This window comes from Zootoca vivipara, chromosome 2 (genome assembly GCF_963506605.1).
Source record: "Zootoca vivipara chromosome 2, rZooViv1.1, whole genome shotgun sequence".
Lineage (NCBI taxonomy): Eukaryota > Metazoa > Chordata > Lepidosauria > Squamata > Lacertidae > Zootoca > Zootoca vivipara.
The window spans coordinates 115,916,886-115,937,522 of NC_083277.1; the positions used below are offsets into that span (position 1 = coordinate 115,916,886).

General features: G+C 44.7%; 1 protein-coding gene across 3 annotated transcripts in view; it reads right to left on the bottom strand.

Moving 5' to 3' along the window:
* The window catches only part of SLC11A2 (solute carrier family 11 member 2), a 61,136-nt gene extending 41,484 nt beyond the window's left edge, over positions 1-19,652 (bottom strand). Inside the window, exons 1-3 of one of the 3 annotated variants that reach the window (XM_035103090.2) lie at positions 19,559-19,652; positions 9,392-9,475; positions 1,036-1,160 (exon numbers count right to left, since the gene is read on the bottom strand). In XM_035103090.2, coding sequence (XP_034958981.1) covers positions 1,036-1,160; positions 9,392-9,425 — 159 coding nt within the window. In that variant the 5' untranslated portion in view covers positions 9,426-9,475; positions 19,559-19,652. Of the gene's footprint in view, positions 1-1,035; positions 1,161-3,504; positions 5,118-9,391; positions 9,476-18,398; positions 19,336-19,558 lie in introns of those variants that run through there. The other 2 variants (XM_035103098.2, XM_035103106.2) reach the window with 2 other exon arrangements.
* Between the last annotated feature and the right edge of the window lie 985 nt (positions 19,653-20,637).

Consider the following 20,637-nt stretch of genomic DNA (forward strand, 5'->3'; position numbering starts at 1 on the left):
CAAATAGTATTGCACATCAACCATATGGCCTGGAACTTGGGGTTTGTTTAATAAAAAGAAAACCTAAGTGGAAGAAAACCCACTGAAAGCCATTTTAGTTGATGATCTAAACCTTTGTATTTCTAAGAGCAAAAGCATGCTTCCCTTTCAAATTAAACATTGGAGACAGCCTTTACTCTGATAGCTGCAATAGTTTACTTTAGATCATGTAGTGATAATAATAATAATTTTATTATTTGTATCCTGCCCATCTGGTTGGATTTCCCCAGCCACTCTGGGTGGCTTTCAGCATATATAAATATAATAAAACATCAAACATAAAAAACAGAATACAGTACAGTGGTACCTCCAGTTACGAATGGGATCCGTTCCGGAGGCCCGGCCATAACCCAAAGATTCCGTAACCTGGAGGTTACACAACACGAGGTACCACTGTATCTTATACAGACTAAAACCAATAAATCAACAGAAAAGAAGAAGAAGAAGAAGAAGAGGAGGAGGAGGAGGAGGAGGAGGAGGAGGAGGAGGAGGAGGAGGAGGAGGAGGAGGAAGAAGAAGAAGAAGAAGAAGAAGAAGAAGAAGAAGAAGAAGAAGAAGAAGAAGAAGAAGAAGAAGAAGAAGATATACCCAAATTAAAAGAACTGCCAACCCCAACTAAACATTTAACCAACCCCAACCCAAGTCAAACAAAACAGAGGAACCAAAATACCCAGAACCACCTATCTCTGCATGAGTTTAGTGTTGGCCTTAACTGGAAAGAGCATGCAGCCTTAAAGGATAATGGATTAATTCTGTTGCATATGGCTCATTGTGCAGAATTACACCCCTTCCCAGAAGAAGCTGCCTGGAAGGGAGCATGGTCAAGTGGGCAATATTTTCCACAAGTTGTCCCTTGCGGCTCAAGTAGATTATTTCTCCCTCTGTGTAAGCAGTTCTTCCGTGGCGTAATAGTAGTTCCACAACACAGCATTTGGGAATTGCTGCCCTGCACACACCTCCATTTCCCCTGAAGGAGAGGTAGCCCAACACACTTACCTTTTCATCTTCAGGTACAGGTATTTTCTGATCAAAGTAGGTGGTAAATTCATCTGTAGAGTCAGAAAGCTGAGATGGTAGTGTGGTGTTGCAAATGGTGCTCACGCCGTCCCCCGAGGAATCTTCTGCAAATTGACAATAGAAATTTTGATAAGCAGAGTGGAGCTTAAAGGAGAAAAATTCAGTGCCAACCTGGACGTCAAGTAATAGCCTGTCAAATGTTGCTGGACTAGTTTCCATCAGTGCCAGGCACCATGGGCAATCATCAGAGGTGGGCGGAGGGTTGTTGTCCAAGAGCATCTGGAGGAAAGTTTATCAGCTACCTCAGTTTTATACAATATTGTATGCTATGGCACTCTCTCTAAGACCTGGGATTCAATCCCAGCAGAGACCTGATTTTGCTGGACCTCTCAGCCCTCGTGTCCAAAAGAAGTGACTACAATAGATAGAATGACTGTAGACAGAGATAAAACAAACATAGTAAATTGCTTTGCACATTAAAAACTTAATATGTGCACATTTACATTGTCTTCATTATCACAGGCTCATTTTCTTAAAAGGGTAGAAGAAAATTAATGTTAAAATCTGATGCCCACTGACCTGGGATTAAGCCTTACAGAAGCAAGTCCCACTGAATTCAGAGCAGTCATGTTTAGGATCTCACTGTCTGCCAGTCAGGTTACATAGAATATTAGGAACTGTATGAGCTCATCTGTCCCCCAACCATGAAACCATGGTTAATCGCTCTTAAAACTATCCATATTTTGCATGCATTTGTTTGTGTATGTGTCCTGTCCTTTGCAAGAAGAAACTTATTCTCCTGTTTCAAAGTTGCAAGGTTGTTTCCAGGGGTACAAAGATGAAATTTGGTACAACCACTCTAAAACCCCGACTGCAAGAAAAGCTCTTTTAAGAAGTGTCTCCCTCGAAATGTGTGATGTGATGTCTTCTTCATACTAGTGGTTGGCCGTTGCTGAAGGAGAAAACAAGCTAAGCCCCACAGATTTAAGAATGGAAGGATGCAAGAGAACACACTTCACACAATTCAACAATTCTGCCAATGGCAATGGGAAGGGGCAGAAGATGAGAGCATTTATAGTGTTGGCTAATAATCTACACACGACATATACAAATAATAATAATAGTACCGACAACTTGCACACAGTCAACTCGTGCCCGTTCAGATTTACATATGTAGCGAAAAATTAAAAACGGGTCAGAAAAGGGTGGGGTTTCAGGAAAAATGACTTTTGCAATCCCACCCGCCGCTGAACCCAATGGATTTTGACTTTACACAATTTAGGTTTTAAGTGCAATTCCTAGGACGTAACCCCCAAGTAAGTTGCAGGCCTACTGCAATACTTTCCCATAACACAATTTGATGGTTCCAACATGTTGGGTCCCTGAAATTGGGGTGGGTGGGTGGCAACAGGCAGGGATCCAGTTTAGCTGTGCAGCCTATATATGACCGGCTTCCAGCAGTGAGCACAGAGCTGCCCTTCGATGGAGGGGAAGAGGTACCTTCCTTCTCGGAGACATGCCTCCCCCTACCTGTACTTGCAGGCTAACTGTCCTTCCAAGCCCAGAGCCCAAGATGCTGACCAGCTGCTCCTTTCTTACAGCCAGATCAATTCCAGTCCTTCCCTTGTTACCAATACCTTTCTAGAATGAGAAGACATTTCCTCCTGTTTTCCAAACCAGGTGATCATTTGCTCTCTCCCTTCAACATAACTACTAGTTGGCAAAGCATCTCTCTTTCTCCATCAACTTCCCCCTTCCTTCCTTCCTTCCTTCCTTCCTTCTCCTTAATGTACCAGTCTATTTAGATTGTAAGCCTGTAGGCAGATTTTAATGCTATGTACCGTATAGCATTCTATTCTTTGGCGCTCAAGAAATCCCAGCAACAGTCTGCTATTACTGACATGCTAATTTTATTTTTGCTCTAGACATAAAAACATATCCTTCATCTGAAGTCCAAGCTCGATTGACTGAAGTGCCGAGGCTCCATTTTGCACATACCAAATTTCTATAAAGTATTCAAGTATTCCTTATCTGATGGAATGGCTTTTGCCTTGTGAGTTTCCCAAAGGCATTTGAGAGGTCACAGGAGGCTAGATTAGATAGACCCTTTGGGTCCAGTCCAAAAGGGCTGAAAATAATGTTCACCCTTTAACACATCTTACAGCTTTATTCAAGATAAAAAATGTGGCTAGCACACAAAATTCAGGTGCAGAGTACAACTTCTTCTTTTTAACCGTAGGGAAGTTGTGGATTAAACAAGAATTGCATCAAAGAATGCTATGTAGACACAGATCTACAGAAGGCATCTAACAAGTGTTTTCCCCAAAACAGCCCCCCACTCTCTGCAAAAGGGAAAAGTTACAAGACACTGGAAAAAAAGTTTTACACCAAGTCCTGAAATGTCATTCTATGCCCTCCCCCTTGCCCCAATGCTCTGGTTGTACTCACTCTTGTACTCTAATTTGTATTCCCCACGTGGCATTTTGCTTCTGCTTCCAGGGACCAAGAAAGCTGAGCTCCACTTACACCAGCCTCCTTGGAAGCGTAGAAGAGGCCAATATATAGTCGAGAAACAGGAACAGTAAGGATGCACATAACACACGGTTTTCTGTTGCAGCTGTGAAGTCAGTTTCTCCTCCTACACCTCTGCCTTCCCCGCCTCCCAAATTAAAGAGGCGATGCCACTCAGCAGATCTGTTGACATGGTGGCTTTAAAGCAACTGTTGTGTAATGAAAAACCACCATTGCAGGAAGAATTCCACCCCCAGATGAGCCAAACTCACCTTGCCTAGCTAGTTAAACAAAGACGAGAAAGTGTAAGGAACAGAACGTAGCACACAGATGCAGCCTGTTGTCGACTTCCCTGAAGTTGCGTACTGAAAAATTGGCCACTTGACAAAAAGCGTCAGCTGTCGCAAAGCAGAGAGAAAGAATCTGGAATGTCCTCTTTTAAAAGGTGTGTAAGGCTGCCTGGCAAATATAGGTCAGCAAAAGGAGAGAAGTTCTGTTTTAGGGGCATGCTGAATGATTTCGGTCTTTACAGGGCTGCTTGCTTCAGTCTTGTACGTACAGGGTGAGTGGGAAGGGGAATTTCAACCAGGTGCCTGAGGATTTCACTAGACGATAGTGAATTTTCTGCTTTGTTCTGGTGAGAGCAGAAAGTTGCCATTTAAGCACCAGGTTTCACTGTTTATCCAAATATTTGGCCATGACAAAAAAAGGTTTCAAAACTCCACACTCCTAGAAAATGACACCACCGCTGTGTCAAAATCAGAAGTCATCAAAGTGGAGTATTATTTTTTAGTTTCTGACCTGCTCGTAGCATCACAGATTTGGAAGATAACTGGACAGGTCATCTAGTTCAACCTCAGGCCAATGCAGGAGACTTTGTGCAATGGCAAGGAGTTGGACAAGAAGACCTCTGGAGTTCTCTTCCAACTGTATGATAATATCAACAGGTAAGCTATTATAACTCTTAAAGTAGCCTTTTAGCAACACATGGCAAAGAAGGTAGAGAGGCCTTTAGGGAAATCCCCAGTCCCCATGCAGAATTCTCCAGTTTTAACCAATCATCCCCACCCAAAGCCTCCTAAAAACAGTTGCCATGATGGTCAACCATGAGCAAATCATCCCTCTCTGGTCCTGTGAAATTCAAGCAGTGATTCTGCTGATCTAATCATTACTCAGCTAATGTTCCAGTACGTGGCTCCCAATACGTTTCCGAGCGCAATTCAAAGTGTTGGTGTTGACCTTTAAAACCCTAAATGGCCTTGGTCCAGTATACCTGAAGGAGCGTCTCCACCTCCATCATTCTGCCCGGACACTGAGGTCCAGCACCAAGGGCCTTCTGGCGGTTCCCTCGTTGTGAGAAGCCAAGTTGCAGGGAACCAGGCAGAGGGCCTTCTCGGTAGTGGCGCCCGCCCTGTGGAACGCTCTCCGGTCAGATGTCAAAGAGAAAAACAACTACCAGACTTTTAGAAGACATCTGAATGCAGCCCTGTTTAGGGAGGCTTTAAATGTTTAATAGATTACTGTATTTTATTTTTCTGTTGGAAGCCGCCCAGAGTGGCTGGGGAAACCCAGCCAGATGGGCGGGGTATAAATAATAAATTATTATTATTATTATTATTATTATTATTATTATTATTATTCCATTGCTAGTTTGGACGTCTTCATGACTAGGCAGTTTAAAGATAAGAAAAATTAGACAAAACCAACTGCAGGATTTCCAAATACCACACCTAAACAAGGAACATGAAAAGCATATAGAGATATTTTCCGTTGGTTGTTTCAGAGAGTTGTGGGAGAAGACCTGTAAGACGGCGAAGACCTGGAGAGATTTGATTTCCTTCTTCAGATCTGAAAAAGCCTAAAGACTGCTTGCAAAAATCAAGGATTGTTCCTTAGAAGCTGAGTATTTCAAGAGTTCTGAAAAACCACTCTGTGGAGGAAAGTCACCTTGCATTTCCTTGGCTCTTCCCTCCTGAGGAAATATTGTTTAAAAGCCTGCTTCCGCAGACTGATAAAACTGCTGAACAAGACACCAAATGGCACCTTTGCTATTTGGTAGTGAAGTGCAATTGAATTACACAGATTTAAAATAACAGATGTGGTCATAGCTATATATAAAAAAATCAACATATTTAACAGCACAAAACCAAGGAGTGCGGTGATTCATTATTTCCAGTTTTAAGAATATTGGCCAAGAATCGTCCTTACTTATGCATACCACTAAACAACATTTTAACCGTTAACTGGCATTTGGTCATCGTTTATATCATGGTTTTAAGAAGACAGAGAAAGAGAGGATTGTTCATGAACTACTCAAATTCCTCTACGTTAGGGTATGGGAAACTGTTATGTATAAACAGTTCTGTTACATTCCTTAAATCCCATCAGAAAATTGGCTCTTAGAAAATTCAGTTATCCAGCCAGAAGCTAAAAGTAATGGGTTAATTGAGCTGGTTTCAGCTCAGATGGACATGAGTGTTTTCTTTTAGAAAAGCTGCATGCCCAGCCCCAAAAGAAAATAATCGTGGATAGTTGGTGCAATTCCCCCATTACTGGCAAATTCTACCTTTACAGTAGACTCTTATGCACGCAACATTAAACCCTATTCCATTACACAGGGCTCGCTTCCATGTATACAACAAATAAAGGCTTGACGTATCTCGCTTTGCATGTCATGAGTCTATCTCCTATATTGGTTTCACCTTTTAAGTTGCATTACTGAAATAAACGAACTTTTTGACAATATTCTAATTTTTTGAGTTTCACCTGTATTTGACTTCACTTAGTAATGTTTTCTTTTGAAAGGTTTTAATTTTTTTGTTAACTTTGTGTTAAATATGTATTCTGTAGTTGACCCCCTTTGTAATGCTTTATTTTGAAATCTTTAAGATAATATTTTAGCTTCCTGTTAATTATGTTGCTTTGACTGTATATTTTATATTTGACTTTCTTCAGAAATGTTTGATTTTGGGTTGTTTTATTGATGTTTTAATGTGCTGTAAACTGCATTGAGATTTTTCTTAAAAATATAAAGCGGTATAGAAATGAAATTAATAATAATAATAATAATAATAATAATAATAAAAATAAGCAGGCTAACAAAGACATGCTTTCAACTTGGCAAATCCACCAAGACTGTTAGAACTAAGAAAAGCAATAATGGGGAATTTATAAATAACTTCCAAAGACAAAGGCCCCACGAGTTACAGTACCGCATAGCTCAGTACAAGTACAATGCTTGCTTTGCGAGCCAAAAGTCCCCATTTCAATCCATTGAATCTTCATGCTGATGACACACTTCCTTATCCTGGCTTTTGACACCTGAGATGTGTATTTTTAGGACACCCACCCCACCCCACCCCAGTGTTTTTTTTTGACTGCATGTTGCTCTTAACATTGTATTTTAATTGTCGTAACCTGTCCTGGGACCTTAGGGTGAAGGGTGAGTCATAAATTGGAAATTAAAGGTAAAGGTAAAGGAGACCCCTGACCATTACGTCCAGTCATGACCGACTCTGGGGTTGCGGCGCTCATCTCGCATTATTGGCCGAGGGAGCCGGCGTATAGCTTCCAGGTCATGTGGCCAGCATGACTAAGCCGCTTCTGGCAAACCAGAGCAGCACATGGAAACGCTGTTTACCTTCCCGCTGTAGCGGTTCCTATTTATCTACTTGCATTTTGACATGCTTTCGAACTGCTAGGTTGGCAGGAGCTGGGACCAAGCAACGGGAGCTCACCCCGTCACAGGGATTTGAACCGCCGACCTTCTGATCAGCAAGCCCTAGGCTCAGTGGTTTAACCACAGCGCCACCTGGGTCCCTCCAAAATTGGAAATTATGACAGTATTAATAATATACAGACAAGTGGTCTGACTTGGTAAAAGGCAGTGTCTTATGTTCCTATGAAAGTGATGTAGATTTGTGAAAAAGGTCTCAAGACTGAAGCTACTCAGGAAGCAGGCAGAGAGTGCTAAGCTACGTCCTCATCTTGTGAAAGGGGCTCAGTGGAATTATTTCTCTTTCAGAGGGCCTCGGGGCAACAGAGGGTTTTGGAAGATATTGGGGGGGTTTCATAATCACAGGGAACTGGAGCCCGTTAAAAGCCACAGCTGTTGTTAGCTGCACGGAGGGTCTACGTTGACAAAAGATAAAGTCATCTCAGAGGTCCATCTGGTTTGACCTTCCCCAACACCGCTGAAATTCAGACAGAACCAACCTCTTAAAGGGCCTTGAGAACACAGACCTATATAGCAGTGTTTTCTAGCTGCACAAGCCCATAGGCGTAATTCAAGACAAACTAAAAAGTGTCCATTACAATGGCTGGGAGGTTGATGATAACGTGAATATAGAGCCCGTAAAAATTATCTAGTACAACACTGCTGGGTGGATTTAACAAGCCGGCAGTTAAAGGATTTCCTAGAATGTATCCCCTAGTTCCACAGAGTTTGCTTACAGTTCGTTTGGACAAATGATATTCAGCCGCAGGGGATTGCTCCCATTTCTTTCCCAGTCCTAAAAGCAGGGATGGGGGCAAAGAGAATGGCACATTCCAGATCAGGGTTGGTTATCCACTATTGCTCTGTTATGAGGTTGGGAGGGAAAACTCAGGCCCACACACTGTGCCCCTTTCCAAAACATCTGATCCTGCATGTGTGGGGTAGAACGTATAAGAGAATGAATATCTTATTCTATAGTTTTATAGGGTTATGTTTTTATGATATAGTTTTATGATGCAACTGTACATAGCAATTTTAATAAAGAAATAAGAGTAAGCTTGCCAAACCACTTCCTTTGTCTAGTTCAGGCATTGCCAAACTTGGCCCTCCAGCTGTTTTGGGACTACAATTCCCATAATCCCTGACCACTAGTCCTGTTAGCTAGGGAAGATGGGAGTTGTAGTCCCAAAACAGCTGGAGGGCCAAGTTTGGCCATGCCTGGTCTGGGTGATAGCTTTGCCTGACTAGTTAAGTACCGCAATTTACAAATCCAAAGAGGCTGCTATAGAAACAAATAGGTTGGCATCCCCTCTCACCACCACTTGGCTGGTAGTTAGAACGGCAAAAGCCAGAGTTGGTGGGTGAGCTGAAAAGCTGAATGCTAGAAGAGGCAAAGACAGAAACTTGTTTGCTCTGTGCTGGAAACCTAATGAAGGAGTAAGATCTGCTGGAGGAAGATCTGCTGTTTGCCTCTCCGTCCTATATGCACAGGTTGTATATACAGTATGTGTAAATGAAACCATATACCTTAAAGACACCACAGTCTTCGCAGACCTTCATTTCAAGGAAACCATAAGAACCGAACTGGACCCTGCGATAATCACCTGAGGCCCTTCTTCACGTGCCTCCTCCACAAGAGGTGCAGAGGGTGGAAACATGAGAACGGGCTTTTTCTGCGGTGGCTCCCCGCTTGTGGGAGGCCCTCCCCAGGGAGGCTTGCCTGGCCCCTTCATTGCATATCTTTAGACACCAGGCAAAAGTATTCCTCTTCTCCCAGGCCTTTGGCTAATTTAACAATCTGCCGCCTTTAAAATTGCCGGTGTGTGTGTGTGTGTGTGTTTTATTACAAAGGTATGTCTTTTTGTGTTTTTACATTGCAAACTGCCCTGTGATCCTCGGATGAAGGGCAGTATAGAAATTTAATAATGATGATTTTTAAAACCCAAACACTGCCCCAAATTAACATCTCGCACTGGTACATAAGACAGAGAAAACAGTAGACATTCAATTAAAGACAGGATTATTATTATTTTTAGATTTCCTGTCCGTTTGGTCTGGAAAGTTTCATCAAGTTCCTGAAAACGACGACGAATGAAATAGCAAATTTACCATATAACGCTTCCCGCTCCTTTCCAGGTGTCATGGTGGGAGCTTTCTCTGTAGAGCCAGGCTCTTTAGAAGAGGTCACATTCACTAGGAGAGAGCACAAAGAAATAAAAACCATTAGGACATGGCTGCATGGGGCGCCTGAAGTTTAATGAGACTCTGCAACAGTCCGAGTCTGTCCTTTTCACCTCTTCCAGGAAAGATGGGATTGGAAATGCAAACGTAACAGAACACAGATCTGTGATGATGGAAGGAAAGATGGTGGAGAAGTGGAGCACACACGGAACCACACAGCCACAGTGTGGTTCATGTCCTTTAGAGCGCAGCATTTACAGTGGAGGGTGTGGGTGCATTGAGAAGATGGTCAATAAGGTCTAAAAGAGACACAGTACTGCTGCATTCAAGATGCACGGACCTTAAACAGCTCAGGACCCCAATACCTCTAGAAGTGCCTCTTTCCATATGAACCTACCTGGACCCCGAGATCATCTTCTGAGGCCCTCCCTCATGTGCCTCCTCCTCGATAGGTGCAGAGGGTGGCAACACAAGAACAGGGCCTTCTCTGCAGTGGCTCCCCGTCTGTGGAATGCTCTCCCCAGGGAAGGTCGCCTGGCGCCTTCTTTACACAACTTTAGGCGTCAGGCAGAAGCGTTCCTTTTTAACCAGGCCTTTGGTTGATCTGTTTGACATCCTATACCCTTTTAAAACGTGGCTCTTTTCTGGAGGGGTGTTATTGGGTGGTTGTTTTCATTCTGATTATATATGTTGTGATCTTTTCTGTGAACTGCCCCGAGACCTCCAGGTATAGGGCGGTATATAAACTCAATAATAATAAATGCTGCACCCCCAGTGAATCATCCTGTGGACACACCAACGCATCATCTAGCTCATTAAATTCATGTTGAAGAGACAATAAAGCAGGGTTTCCTAGACCACCATTGGTAAAGGTAAAGGGGCCCCTGACCATCAGGTCCAGTCGTGTCCGACTCTGGGGTTGCGGCGCTCATCTAGCTCTATAGGCTGAGGGAGCCGGCGTTTGTCCGCAGACAGCTTCTGGGTCATGTGGCCAGCATGACAAAGCTGCTTCTGGCGAACTGGAGCAGCGCACGGAAACGCCGTTTACCTTCCCGCCGGAGCGGGAAGCTATTTATCTACTTGCACTTTTGATGTGCTTTCGAACTGCTAGGTGAGCAGGAGCTGGGACCGAGCAATGGGAGCTCACCCCGTTGCAGGGATTCGAACCGCCGACCTTCTGATCAGCAAGCCCTAGACTCTGTGGTTTAACCCACAGCGCCACCTGGGTCCACCACTGAGCCCAACCCAAATGCCTTGTAAATTTCTATCCCACCCCAGACACTTTTCCAACCTCAGGTCTTCATTCACAGTCCCATCAATCACAGGTGGTCACTACCAACCACTGCTGTAAAGGATGCAAGAACCCAATTCTGCGTCACGTGGATGAACCAGTCATAGGACAGACCAACCAGAAGGCAGGTGCGAATATGAAGATGCACGAAGAGCAGGTAATTCCTCAAAGAATATTTTCCTTATTTTATATTTCGTGTCTTGACTCACTTGCTTGATTCGTTTGGAACCAGGCATCATTTTTTGTTTGATGCATTTGGAACTGGGATGTTTCTCATGCATTTCTTTTTCCTCTTGGTTTTAATGAATCTACGTAAGGTTTTCTATCTGTCTGTTTGTTTGTTTGGATGTAAGTTGCTTTGGGTTGCCCTGGGCAAGATAAAGCAACTAACAAATTAAACAAACAATCTACCAAGCAACTCCAACCCAGTGTTGCTAGAATTTACACACAACATTTTTCAACCTGTGGAGTATTTTTATTTCAATACTACATTGAGAACAGAAGTGCCATTTCTTGAACTTGACTGACAGGTGCCCACTAGAAAGAGACACAAAAAAGAGGGAAATGTGGCTGCAAGCAAAAGGTGATTAACATTACAGTGAACCCTCAAACTACGTACCGCTCTGGATATGTAATCTTCGGGTTGCGAAAGCGGCAAACCCAGAAGCGTATTCTTCCAGGTTTCGCCGCTCAAACATGTGCAGAAGCGCTCTATTGTGCCGCGTGGTTACGGATTTTTCGGGGTGCGCATGGACTCTCAAAACTAATTAAATTCATAACCAGAGGGTCCACTGTAATTAGCATTTTTCCTCGGGGTAGGCAAGTTTGGTTCTGCCAAAACTGGCAGAAGAGTGTCTCTTTGCCAGTGTGGTGCTGTGGTTAGTGTCAGACTAGGACTTGGGAGGCCTAGCTTTGAATCCCCACTTGGCCATGAAGCTTGCTGGGTGACCTCGGGCCAGTCACTGCCTCTCAGCCTATCCTACCTCACAGGGTTGTTGTTTGGGATTAAATGAGCAGAGGGAGAACCATGTATGTCCCCTTAAGATCCTTGGAGAAAAAGGTGGGATATAAATGCAAGAAAACAACAAGCCTTAAGGGGAACCTACAAAGTTCCAGAGTTTCGGCCTGCAGTTCCACATGCCCCCTAGCAGGAGCAGGCAGCTTTCAGTGATACCAAAGTCCAATTGCAGTTCAGTCTATATAGCAGAGACAGCTCCTCCAAGATGTGTCTGAAATAGTTTGTTCTTTTAATCTTCCCCCAGAACAAACAAGCCCTTTCTTTCCTAATAAACACTGAACTCTCTCATGCCTCTCACAAAGGAGGTCGCTTGAGCCAGAACTTTGATATGGCAGTTTACTACTCTCAGTCTAACAAGGGTGCAGGCTTGAGATAAGGAGGGTTTAATGGAGAGCGCAGACCATCCCTTTTCAATGCTAGTTGTCTCCTTCAGGGATTAGGAATCTTTGGCCCTCCAGATGTTGCCAGAATGCATTGCCCAACACCCCTGACTACAGGCTATGCCAGACATCCCCAAACCTTGTCCATCCAGATGTTTTGGACCATCTTCCCAACCACTGGTCCTGTTAGCTAGGGATCATGGGAGTTGTAGGCCAAAACATCTGGAGGGCCGCAGTTTGGGGATGTTTGGGCTATGCTGTCTGAGAATGATACGAGTTGGAGTCCACCAACATCTGGAGGGCCACAGGCTCCTCATCCCAGCTTCAGGTTCTATCGGCTGGTCCTATCACTGTGACATTTTTCAAAACTGCTTCTTAGCATACGAATATTCTGCACCACTTCCCACAACCTTGAAGTTCTGCCCTAGGGAAGCTGAAAACTCTGTGGTCAGACTAAATGCGTAAAGTTTGTAAATATATGTTATGCTCAACGAGGGGAACAAGTAGAGGGAAGGACAAGGAATACAAGAGATAAAAGGCTGGGAAAGGCAGCTGTAGAAGGCAGGCATACAAAGGACTTGTGGTAATTTGTCAGCCGGTCCTAGGAAGCTCTAAGCAAGTCAGAAGGGAAACTAACCAAGGCAAATATCATTTTGAATACTTAAATGGCTGCTCATTTTGTAAAATATGAATCAGGAGCACTAATTGCAGAGAAGCAGATGTGGGTGGCAGGAGTCAGAACTAAGTCAATTTTAGCACTGCTTTCACTTCAAGGAAAAAATACATGAAAAAACTTGTTATACAGAAATATGGATTAGCAAGCAGCTTGAGAGCAAAAGCCAACAGAATCCTAGTCTGTTTGTGGAGTGTTCCATTACGATTAAAATATTTTACAATCGGGTTCACCTCCACAATACAATACAGATAATATTTGTTTAGCTGAAGCCATTGTACGGATATGCTTAAGCATCCTGCCAGAATTGTCCCATTCTGAATTATCAGAAAGTTTAAGTGGGATAGTAAGCTTCTTCAACTGACTGATGCTGGTGGTAACTGAAATCCTAAGAGCACCAAATTGGGGAAGACTGGGCTTGTGGTTCCCACATTTCTCCCAAAGAATCTTCCCAACGAATAATAAGGATGCAAAAGCAGGACACTCTCTTTCAGAAGGACAGATAGACTGAGTTTGAAAGCACTTCCTCTGAAGGCTAGAACCAGTGCATTCCAACAAGTCAGAAAGGAAATGTGCCCTCATTCAACCCAGGTCTTCGGCTTGATTAAACAGCATGCTCTACTACTTGGAGCATTTCCCCCAGGGGCACAGCTGGAGCTTTCAGCTTGCAGTAAGCAGATTCCCCTAGCTATAGGGAACAAGAGATGCCCAGTGATTTCAAATCACACCTCCATTTCAGAATGTAGAAGCAACCCTACTGGAACAGGCACTTCTGTTTTACGGCTAATAATGACCGATATGGACTTGTCCTCCATGAACGAGCCAATCCTCTAATTCAAGCCATGGAAGTCGGCAGACATTTCCACATCTCACGACAGTGAATTCTATAAATTAACTGCACGTCGTGTGTATGAGTGACTTCCGTTCGCGTGTCCTGAACTTCCTGCCAATTAATTCCACTGCACAACCCCAAGTTATGGGATAGAGACATCTCTACCACACCACCCATTTTTCTAAGCTAAAAAGTCCCATGTTTTGTAACCTTCCTTCATAGAGTCGTCGCTCCAGCCCCCTAATAAATTTGGATGTGCTTTCCTGCACCTTTTCCATCTCTACAAGATCTTTTTTATAGGTGGGACAAGAACTGTACACAATACTCAGTACTGTAGGCTTGTGCCCTAGCAAGGAACATGCGCAAGCGGCACCCTCTCTGCGACGTGCCATATCACACATTTTGCTGGCACAATTGCCTCTCTGCTCTTCTATAATCCTCCTATAAAGCTGGGTTCAAGTCTAGAAGAGGAAAATTATGGGCAGCAAAGGTGTCTGGAAGTTTACTATCCTTTAAATCTGCTGCATCTGACTTTCGGCAGCAAGGTGTGCAAAGGGGCACGTCCGAGAGGTTCCTCTGTGTGCGTGCAAAGGATGTGCAGCTGCATGGAGTGTCACCAACTTGGACATGCACACAACACGTGAAGTCACCTTATGTGGAGGCAAACTAGCCTAGCACTCTCAGGTGACAGGCAATGGCTCTCCAATGAGGTCTTTGGCAGCCCCGCTAGCAAAATTCTTTTAATGGGAGAGCCTTGAAGGGCAGGCAAGGCATGTGCGCTGCTGCAGAACTATGACACCCTTCCCGGCTACGCACTACAATTGAAAATGAAGAACAAGGATGCACATAGGGAGGAGCAGCAGAGTGCAAGTTCAAGCTCTCTCCAGCAACTTGATTTCAAGTTGATTTCTCTAACTCACATACGCGATACGCTTCAGGCTCGCCTTGTTCAAAAGAACCGCAAAACACAGGGCACACATGGATTGAACTGAATGCCCAATCCTTGCCTTATTTCAGCAGCTGGCCTTGTAAGGGACAGCAAGGGAGAAAATGGGCTTCCTGGCAGCACAGAGAAAGAGGTGGTTGCTAATATGGAAAGAAACAAACAGGAGAGGATAAGTCCAACCACAGAGTTCAAAATGGTTCACATCCAGTATTCCTGCTGGGGGAGCTCAGGCAAACCCTTTGACAACAAGCTGGATTGGGTGACCCTTGTAGCAGATTTTGGGGGTGCGTGCTAAGCTGCAGAGTGGGGAGGAAAGTGAAGCTTCATTTCTGCATGCAGAGGTCTGTTCCACTCAGACTATGCACAGCCCTGGATACAACCCAACAGTGAGTCATGTACAGTGGTACCTCGCAAGATGAATGGCTCGCGCAACGAAAAACTCGCAAGACGAAAGCGTTTCGCAATGTTTTTGTGACTCACAAGACGAAGTTTTCTATGGCTGCTGCGCTTCACAAGACGAAGTTTCTCGGCAGTTTTTTTTTTGCCGCGGCAAACCGCGCTTCGGAAGACAAAATTATTGCAAGACGAAGCGACTTTGCGGAATGAATTACTTTCGTCTTGCGAGGCACCACTGTACATGCTTTTATAGTTTCCCTGGTGGAAGCATTAAACCATTTCAAAGCCCTTACTGGTTCCCTTGGACCCAGTAGCAGGAGATGCTCAATGACTAATATTTCAACTGGCCGGCTTTTATACATCCAACTGGGAGGAGGTGGTCATCTTCCTTTGCCTCAGACAGCAGGATGTCTTTGGCTGGCTCAGATGACAAGACTGCAGGTACCTGTTCAAACCGCATACCACCCAGGAAGTTTCATGGCTAAGCAATTCTTACCCAGCAGCTAATTATACCTTATGCACAAATACTCATTTGAGTCAATGATGACAACAGGAAAGCAAAAAGCAGCTGGTGCGATGAAACTCTAAAGGCCCATGGGTGTAGTTAGGCCTAGAAGAGGGACTAATGTGACCCACAAAGGCATTTCTGCCAAGACACACACACCTGTCCCCCTACATTTTATGTGGCATTAGGTATGGGGCAGGCAAGGTGTGACCGCCATCACTTTGGCGTACATTTGCAAGCAGTTTGTGCTTTGCTGAAACTACTAGCAAAGAGGAGGCAAGTCCTGTTCAGGTTGTCATCCAACTTCAAAATGATGCCATGCAAGGGGGGGGGGCTTTTAACTTCAGGAGAAACTTGAAGTGGGGAAATAGCAGGCAGGGGTAAGCACCAGTCCAATGCTTCTTTTTCCAGAGGTGGCTTTTTAAAGAGAATGGTACTATGTGACCTACTACACACACATGTAATATACAATACCTAAAGTGCAATGGCTTTGGTCAACCTCTGTGACACGACCGCTGTGAGCATACAAGGGGCTAGCCTCTTTACCCAGGTGCTCCCTTCATCTCTCCACTAGTCACCTGTTTTAACTGCTGTGCTATTTTAATGGGTTTTTTTATTGTGTACTTTAATTACGGCTTTAATTATTTTAAATGTTTATGTAACTGGTTTTGTATCGTTTATGTAACTGGTTTTGTGAACCGCTGGGAAGCCTACTTTGGCGTTAACTGTAAAGTATTTGTGCGTATCTATATCTCTGTGTATCAGAATGTACACCTCCCCAAGTTTACTGGAAAAAGGGCAGAATATTCTCAAGTCAAACCACGGAAACAGTCTGATGAAAAGAGATAAAGGAGGAGAGAGGAAAGCCATATCTGTTAGAGTCACTGGCACTTATGCCAGTTTGAACAAGGATCAGCCCCTTTTCTACAACATACCATCTGAATTCAACCGCTTCTCCCCACTTTTTGATCCAAAAGTGCAACTGATTTGGAATTAGGACTGACTCCAGCTTCCCCCAGCAAGGGAGAAGAAATATAGTTTTGCAGATCAAGAAACAGTGAAAGCCGGTATGTCTACTCAGAAAGACTTTGCATTGAATTTAATGGGACTTACTCCCAGGTAAGTGGGGTCAAGCTTTCAACCTTAAAAAGGTAAAGGGACCCCTGACCATTAGGTCCAGTCGTGACCGACTCTGGGGTTGCGCGCTCATCTCGCATTATTGGCCGAGGGAGCCGGCGTATAGCTTCTAGGTCATGTGGCCAGCATGACAAAGCCGCTTCTGGCAAACCAGAGCAGCACATGGAAACGCCGTTTACCTTCCCGCTGTAGCGGTTCCTATTTATCTACTTGCATTTTGACGTGCTTTCAAACTGCTAGGTTGACAGGATCAGGGACCAAACAACAGGAGCTCATCCCGTCACAGGGATTCGAACCGCCGACCTTCTGATCAGCAAGCACTAGGCTCTGTGGTTTAACCCACAGCGCCACCTGGGTCAAGTATGAGAGAATACATATGTATACGGTGTAACAGTTTAGCGATTAATGCAGACCTAAAATCTGAACCTTACTACTCCATCCTTTCAATTATTTGCCTCGAAGTAAATGCAACAGACTGCTTTTAGTTCCTGCTAATTTGGACTCTTCCTTGCATGGGACCAACAGGTATTTAAGAGCAGCACTGAAAACAAAGGAATGCTGTTAAACTAGAGGGCCTTTATCTGAGCAAGCTTTTGTGAAAAGTCCTTTTTCACTGTCTGTGTCACAAGAGACACAGTGCATCATGAAGCCTGGCATCTACCAGTCTTCACCGGCAAGTCTGAGTTTAAGAACAAAACTCAGCAGTGGTGCTGTTGATGAATCACATCCTGTTCACTCACCCAGTTTTAGACTGTGCCTGATTATTCCTCAGGACAACATATGTCTGGCCAACTTATTTATACTATATTGCCAGAAACAACAAAATCCCATTGATTTAAAAATAAGTGACTGACCCGTGTCAATATTAACTGAACTGTGTCAATAATAATGGCTGGCCTGTGTCTTTGTGGCAGTAGCTCAGTGTTTCCCAAACTTGGGTTTCTAGCTGTTTTTGGACTACAACTCCCATCATCTCTAGCTACCAGGACCAGTGGGAGTTGTAGTCCAAAAACAGGTGGAGACCCAAGTTTGGAAGACTCTGTGGTAACTATTCAAAAACAATTCTCTGTTTGTATTGGCAATGCGATAATGCAATCCTTGCTGTAAGGATGGCATTCAAGTTATTTGCTAGAAAATCTGAGTAACCTTCTCACACAAGCATTTTGCAAGATGGTAACTGGGGAAGAGAAGAAAATATAGTACATGCACTGGGATTAGTTTTTAGTTCCTATTCAATGAAGCATTACTTTAAAAAAAAAAAAGGATATCAAGGCCCAGATGGAAAAGAAAACACTGAAATGGGCAGATTTGTGGCTCACAACACACAGGCTCCCTCCTAGGTCAGACCAACGGTTAATCTAGCGACTCAGGATTTCCCAAACTTGGGTCTGCAGATGTTGTTGGACTACAATTCCCATCACCCCTAGCTAGCAGGACCAGTGGTCAGGGATGGTGGGAATCGTAGTCCAAAATCAGCTGGAAACCCAAGTTGGGGAAATCCTGATCTAGCCCAATATTTCTGTTTCCAACATGGACTAGCTAGCCACACACCCCTGGGGAAATCACAGGCAATGTACAAAAATTATGACTCTTGCCTGTTTCTCCCTGGCATGTGGCATTCAAAAGTACACTGCTCCTTTATTCTGTATATGGATATTTTGGAGAGAGTCCTGCACACCTGGAGGCCTAGAAATAAGGCACAGCCTTGTTGCTTAAAGTGTTGAAACCGTTTAGGCTTCCATTCTAAACGCACTTACCTCGAAATAAAACCCCACTGAAATCAACTGGCCTTGTAAAGTCCAAGCAAACATGCTTTAGACTGGGTTGTAAATGTCACATGCTAAACAAGAGTCACTCCGCTGTCTCTTTGCTTTTCCCAGAGTGCCCTCTGCCTTCCCAGACCAGAATAAAAACCTGGGATGGACTACCAGGCAAGGCTTGGTGTATTCAAGAATACTATACCATCTCTAGGAGTATCCGCTGGGGGAAGGAGAGGAAGGGGTGGAAAGGATCAGGCCACTTAGAACTGGAAAGGAACATGCCCTCCGGTCACGCTGACTTGCAACTCTGTTTGGTTTGGAAAGAGATGCTCCTCTTCGCTCTGCTTTCCCTTCCTCCACTGATTTCACTTGCGATAACGACCCAGGTGAAAATACAACCCTACTATCCTATCAGCAACCTTCCACCCCCCCCCCCAAACCAGGCGCCTGAGATGTTTGGATAGCAGGAAAGTTCCTGTTTTCAGAGCAAACCCCCAGAAAAAACATGCCGCGTTTCATCCAAAGCCTACAGTTTTCTGGAAGAGAGCAAGGGCAGAGTTGTGCAAATGATTTGGAAGCAAATGGAGGAGGCCACCAGCAGCAAGCGAGGAGCGACGGCGGCGAGGCTGCTTCCCCGAAATGCATGGCAGCTTCCGACGGCAAAGCATTTCAAAAGACACTCCAAAGTTGAATGCAAAGTAAGGAGACTCAGCAAGAATTAAACCTCTTCCTTTGAAAACCACGTTCAGACAAGGCCAGTCCCCTGGGTCTTCCTCTAAAGCATGTTTGGTGGCTCGGCTGATATCCTAGCCATTTATTTAGAAAACCACCCTGGGGTGGGAGGAAAATAAAATAAAATAAAACATCAACTGAGGCTCTCTTTTTTTTCCATAATAAAAACGGCGCCTCCTCCAAACATTGGGCTGCGCAACTAGGCTAAGTAATCTTATTCCCCCCCCCCTTGTCTCTTCCCCACGACCGGCTTGACCCCTGGAATATCAAGACGCAGCAGAAGGTTACACGTGTGGAAACCTCGACGCCCTCGCCATACAACGAAGCCCACCTCTCCCCGCTGCTGAAATGAGCCCCCCTCTTTCAACAACTGCATGCATGCCAGGTCGCCCCGCGCCCCAACTTAGCCGCCCCCCACCCCTTACCTTCGCCGGCACAGGCGCCTCCAGTCGCCGCCGCTTCCTCGCTCCATGGCTCAGCTCCATCAGGAGCCTTGGCCCCGCCCTCCGCCGGGCCCCGATTCCCTCATTGGCTCGCCGTGCAGCCGAGAGGCGGGGCGGGGAGAGAAGGCAACTCCCGGCGCACCCGCGGCGCGCAGAGCTAGGAAAGGGTAGAGTAGTCCGCGCCAGCGCGGCGCCTGCACTCTTTTCGGCGCCTGCTCAGGTGCTTCGAAAAGCCGAGACAATTCTAATCTGAATTGCTATTTTAACTTTTGCACGGTTTAAACAAGAGTTGTACATTTTCCTTTTTCCTTTTTGTAAACCGCTTTGAGGTTTTGTTTGCTTTTTACAATCCAGCGGTGTATAAATTTTATTAAATACATAAACAAGATATATAAATGTCAGAGTGCTTTCCTGCCACCCAGGATGTTCTACAGATACTCAGTACCTCCTCGCCCACTCCTACTGAGCATGCCCATTATTTTTCTACAGTCCCCCCCACTGCCCCATTTTCACAACATCTTGTGCAGGGGTAGGCAACCTAAGGCCCGGGGGCCGAATCCGGCCCAATCGCCTTCTAAATGCGACCCGCGGACGGTCCGGGAATCAGCATGTTTTTACATGAGTAGAATGTGTCCTTTTATTTAAAATACATCTCTGGGTTATTTGTGGGGCATAGGAAATTCGTTCACACACACCCCAAAATAATCCTGCCCACCACATGGTCTGAGGCCCACGGCTGAAAAAGGTTGCTGACCCCTGATTTTGTGCATATATGCTGGCATGCGGATGTTGCAATAGCTGCTACTTATTACCATACAGTACTCCCAGATTGATGGGCACTGATCAAAGAGACTCAGGAGGTTTGTCTGCCTTTTTTTCTGTCTCTCTTTGCAATTTTCTACCTTTCCCCCTCCAATGCTGAGCATACAATGAATGTTGTGACTCTCGCCAAACTGGGAGGGCTAGCCAATGCGGCAGAAGACAGAATCAGAATTCAAAATGACCTTAACAGATTGGAGAACTGGGCCCAAGCTAGCAAAATGAATTTCATTAGGGACAAA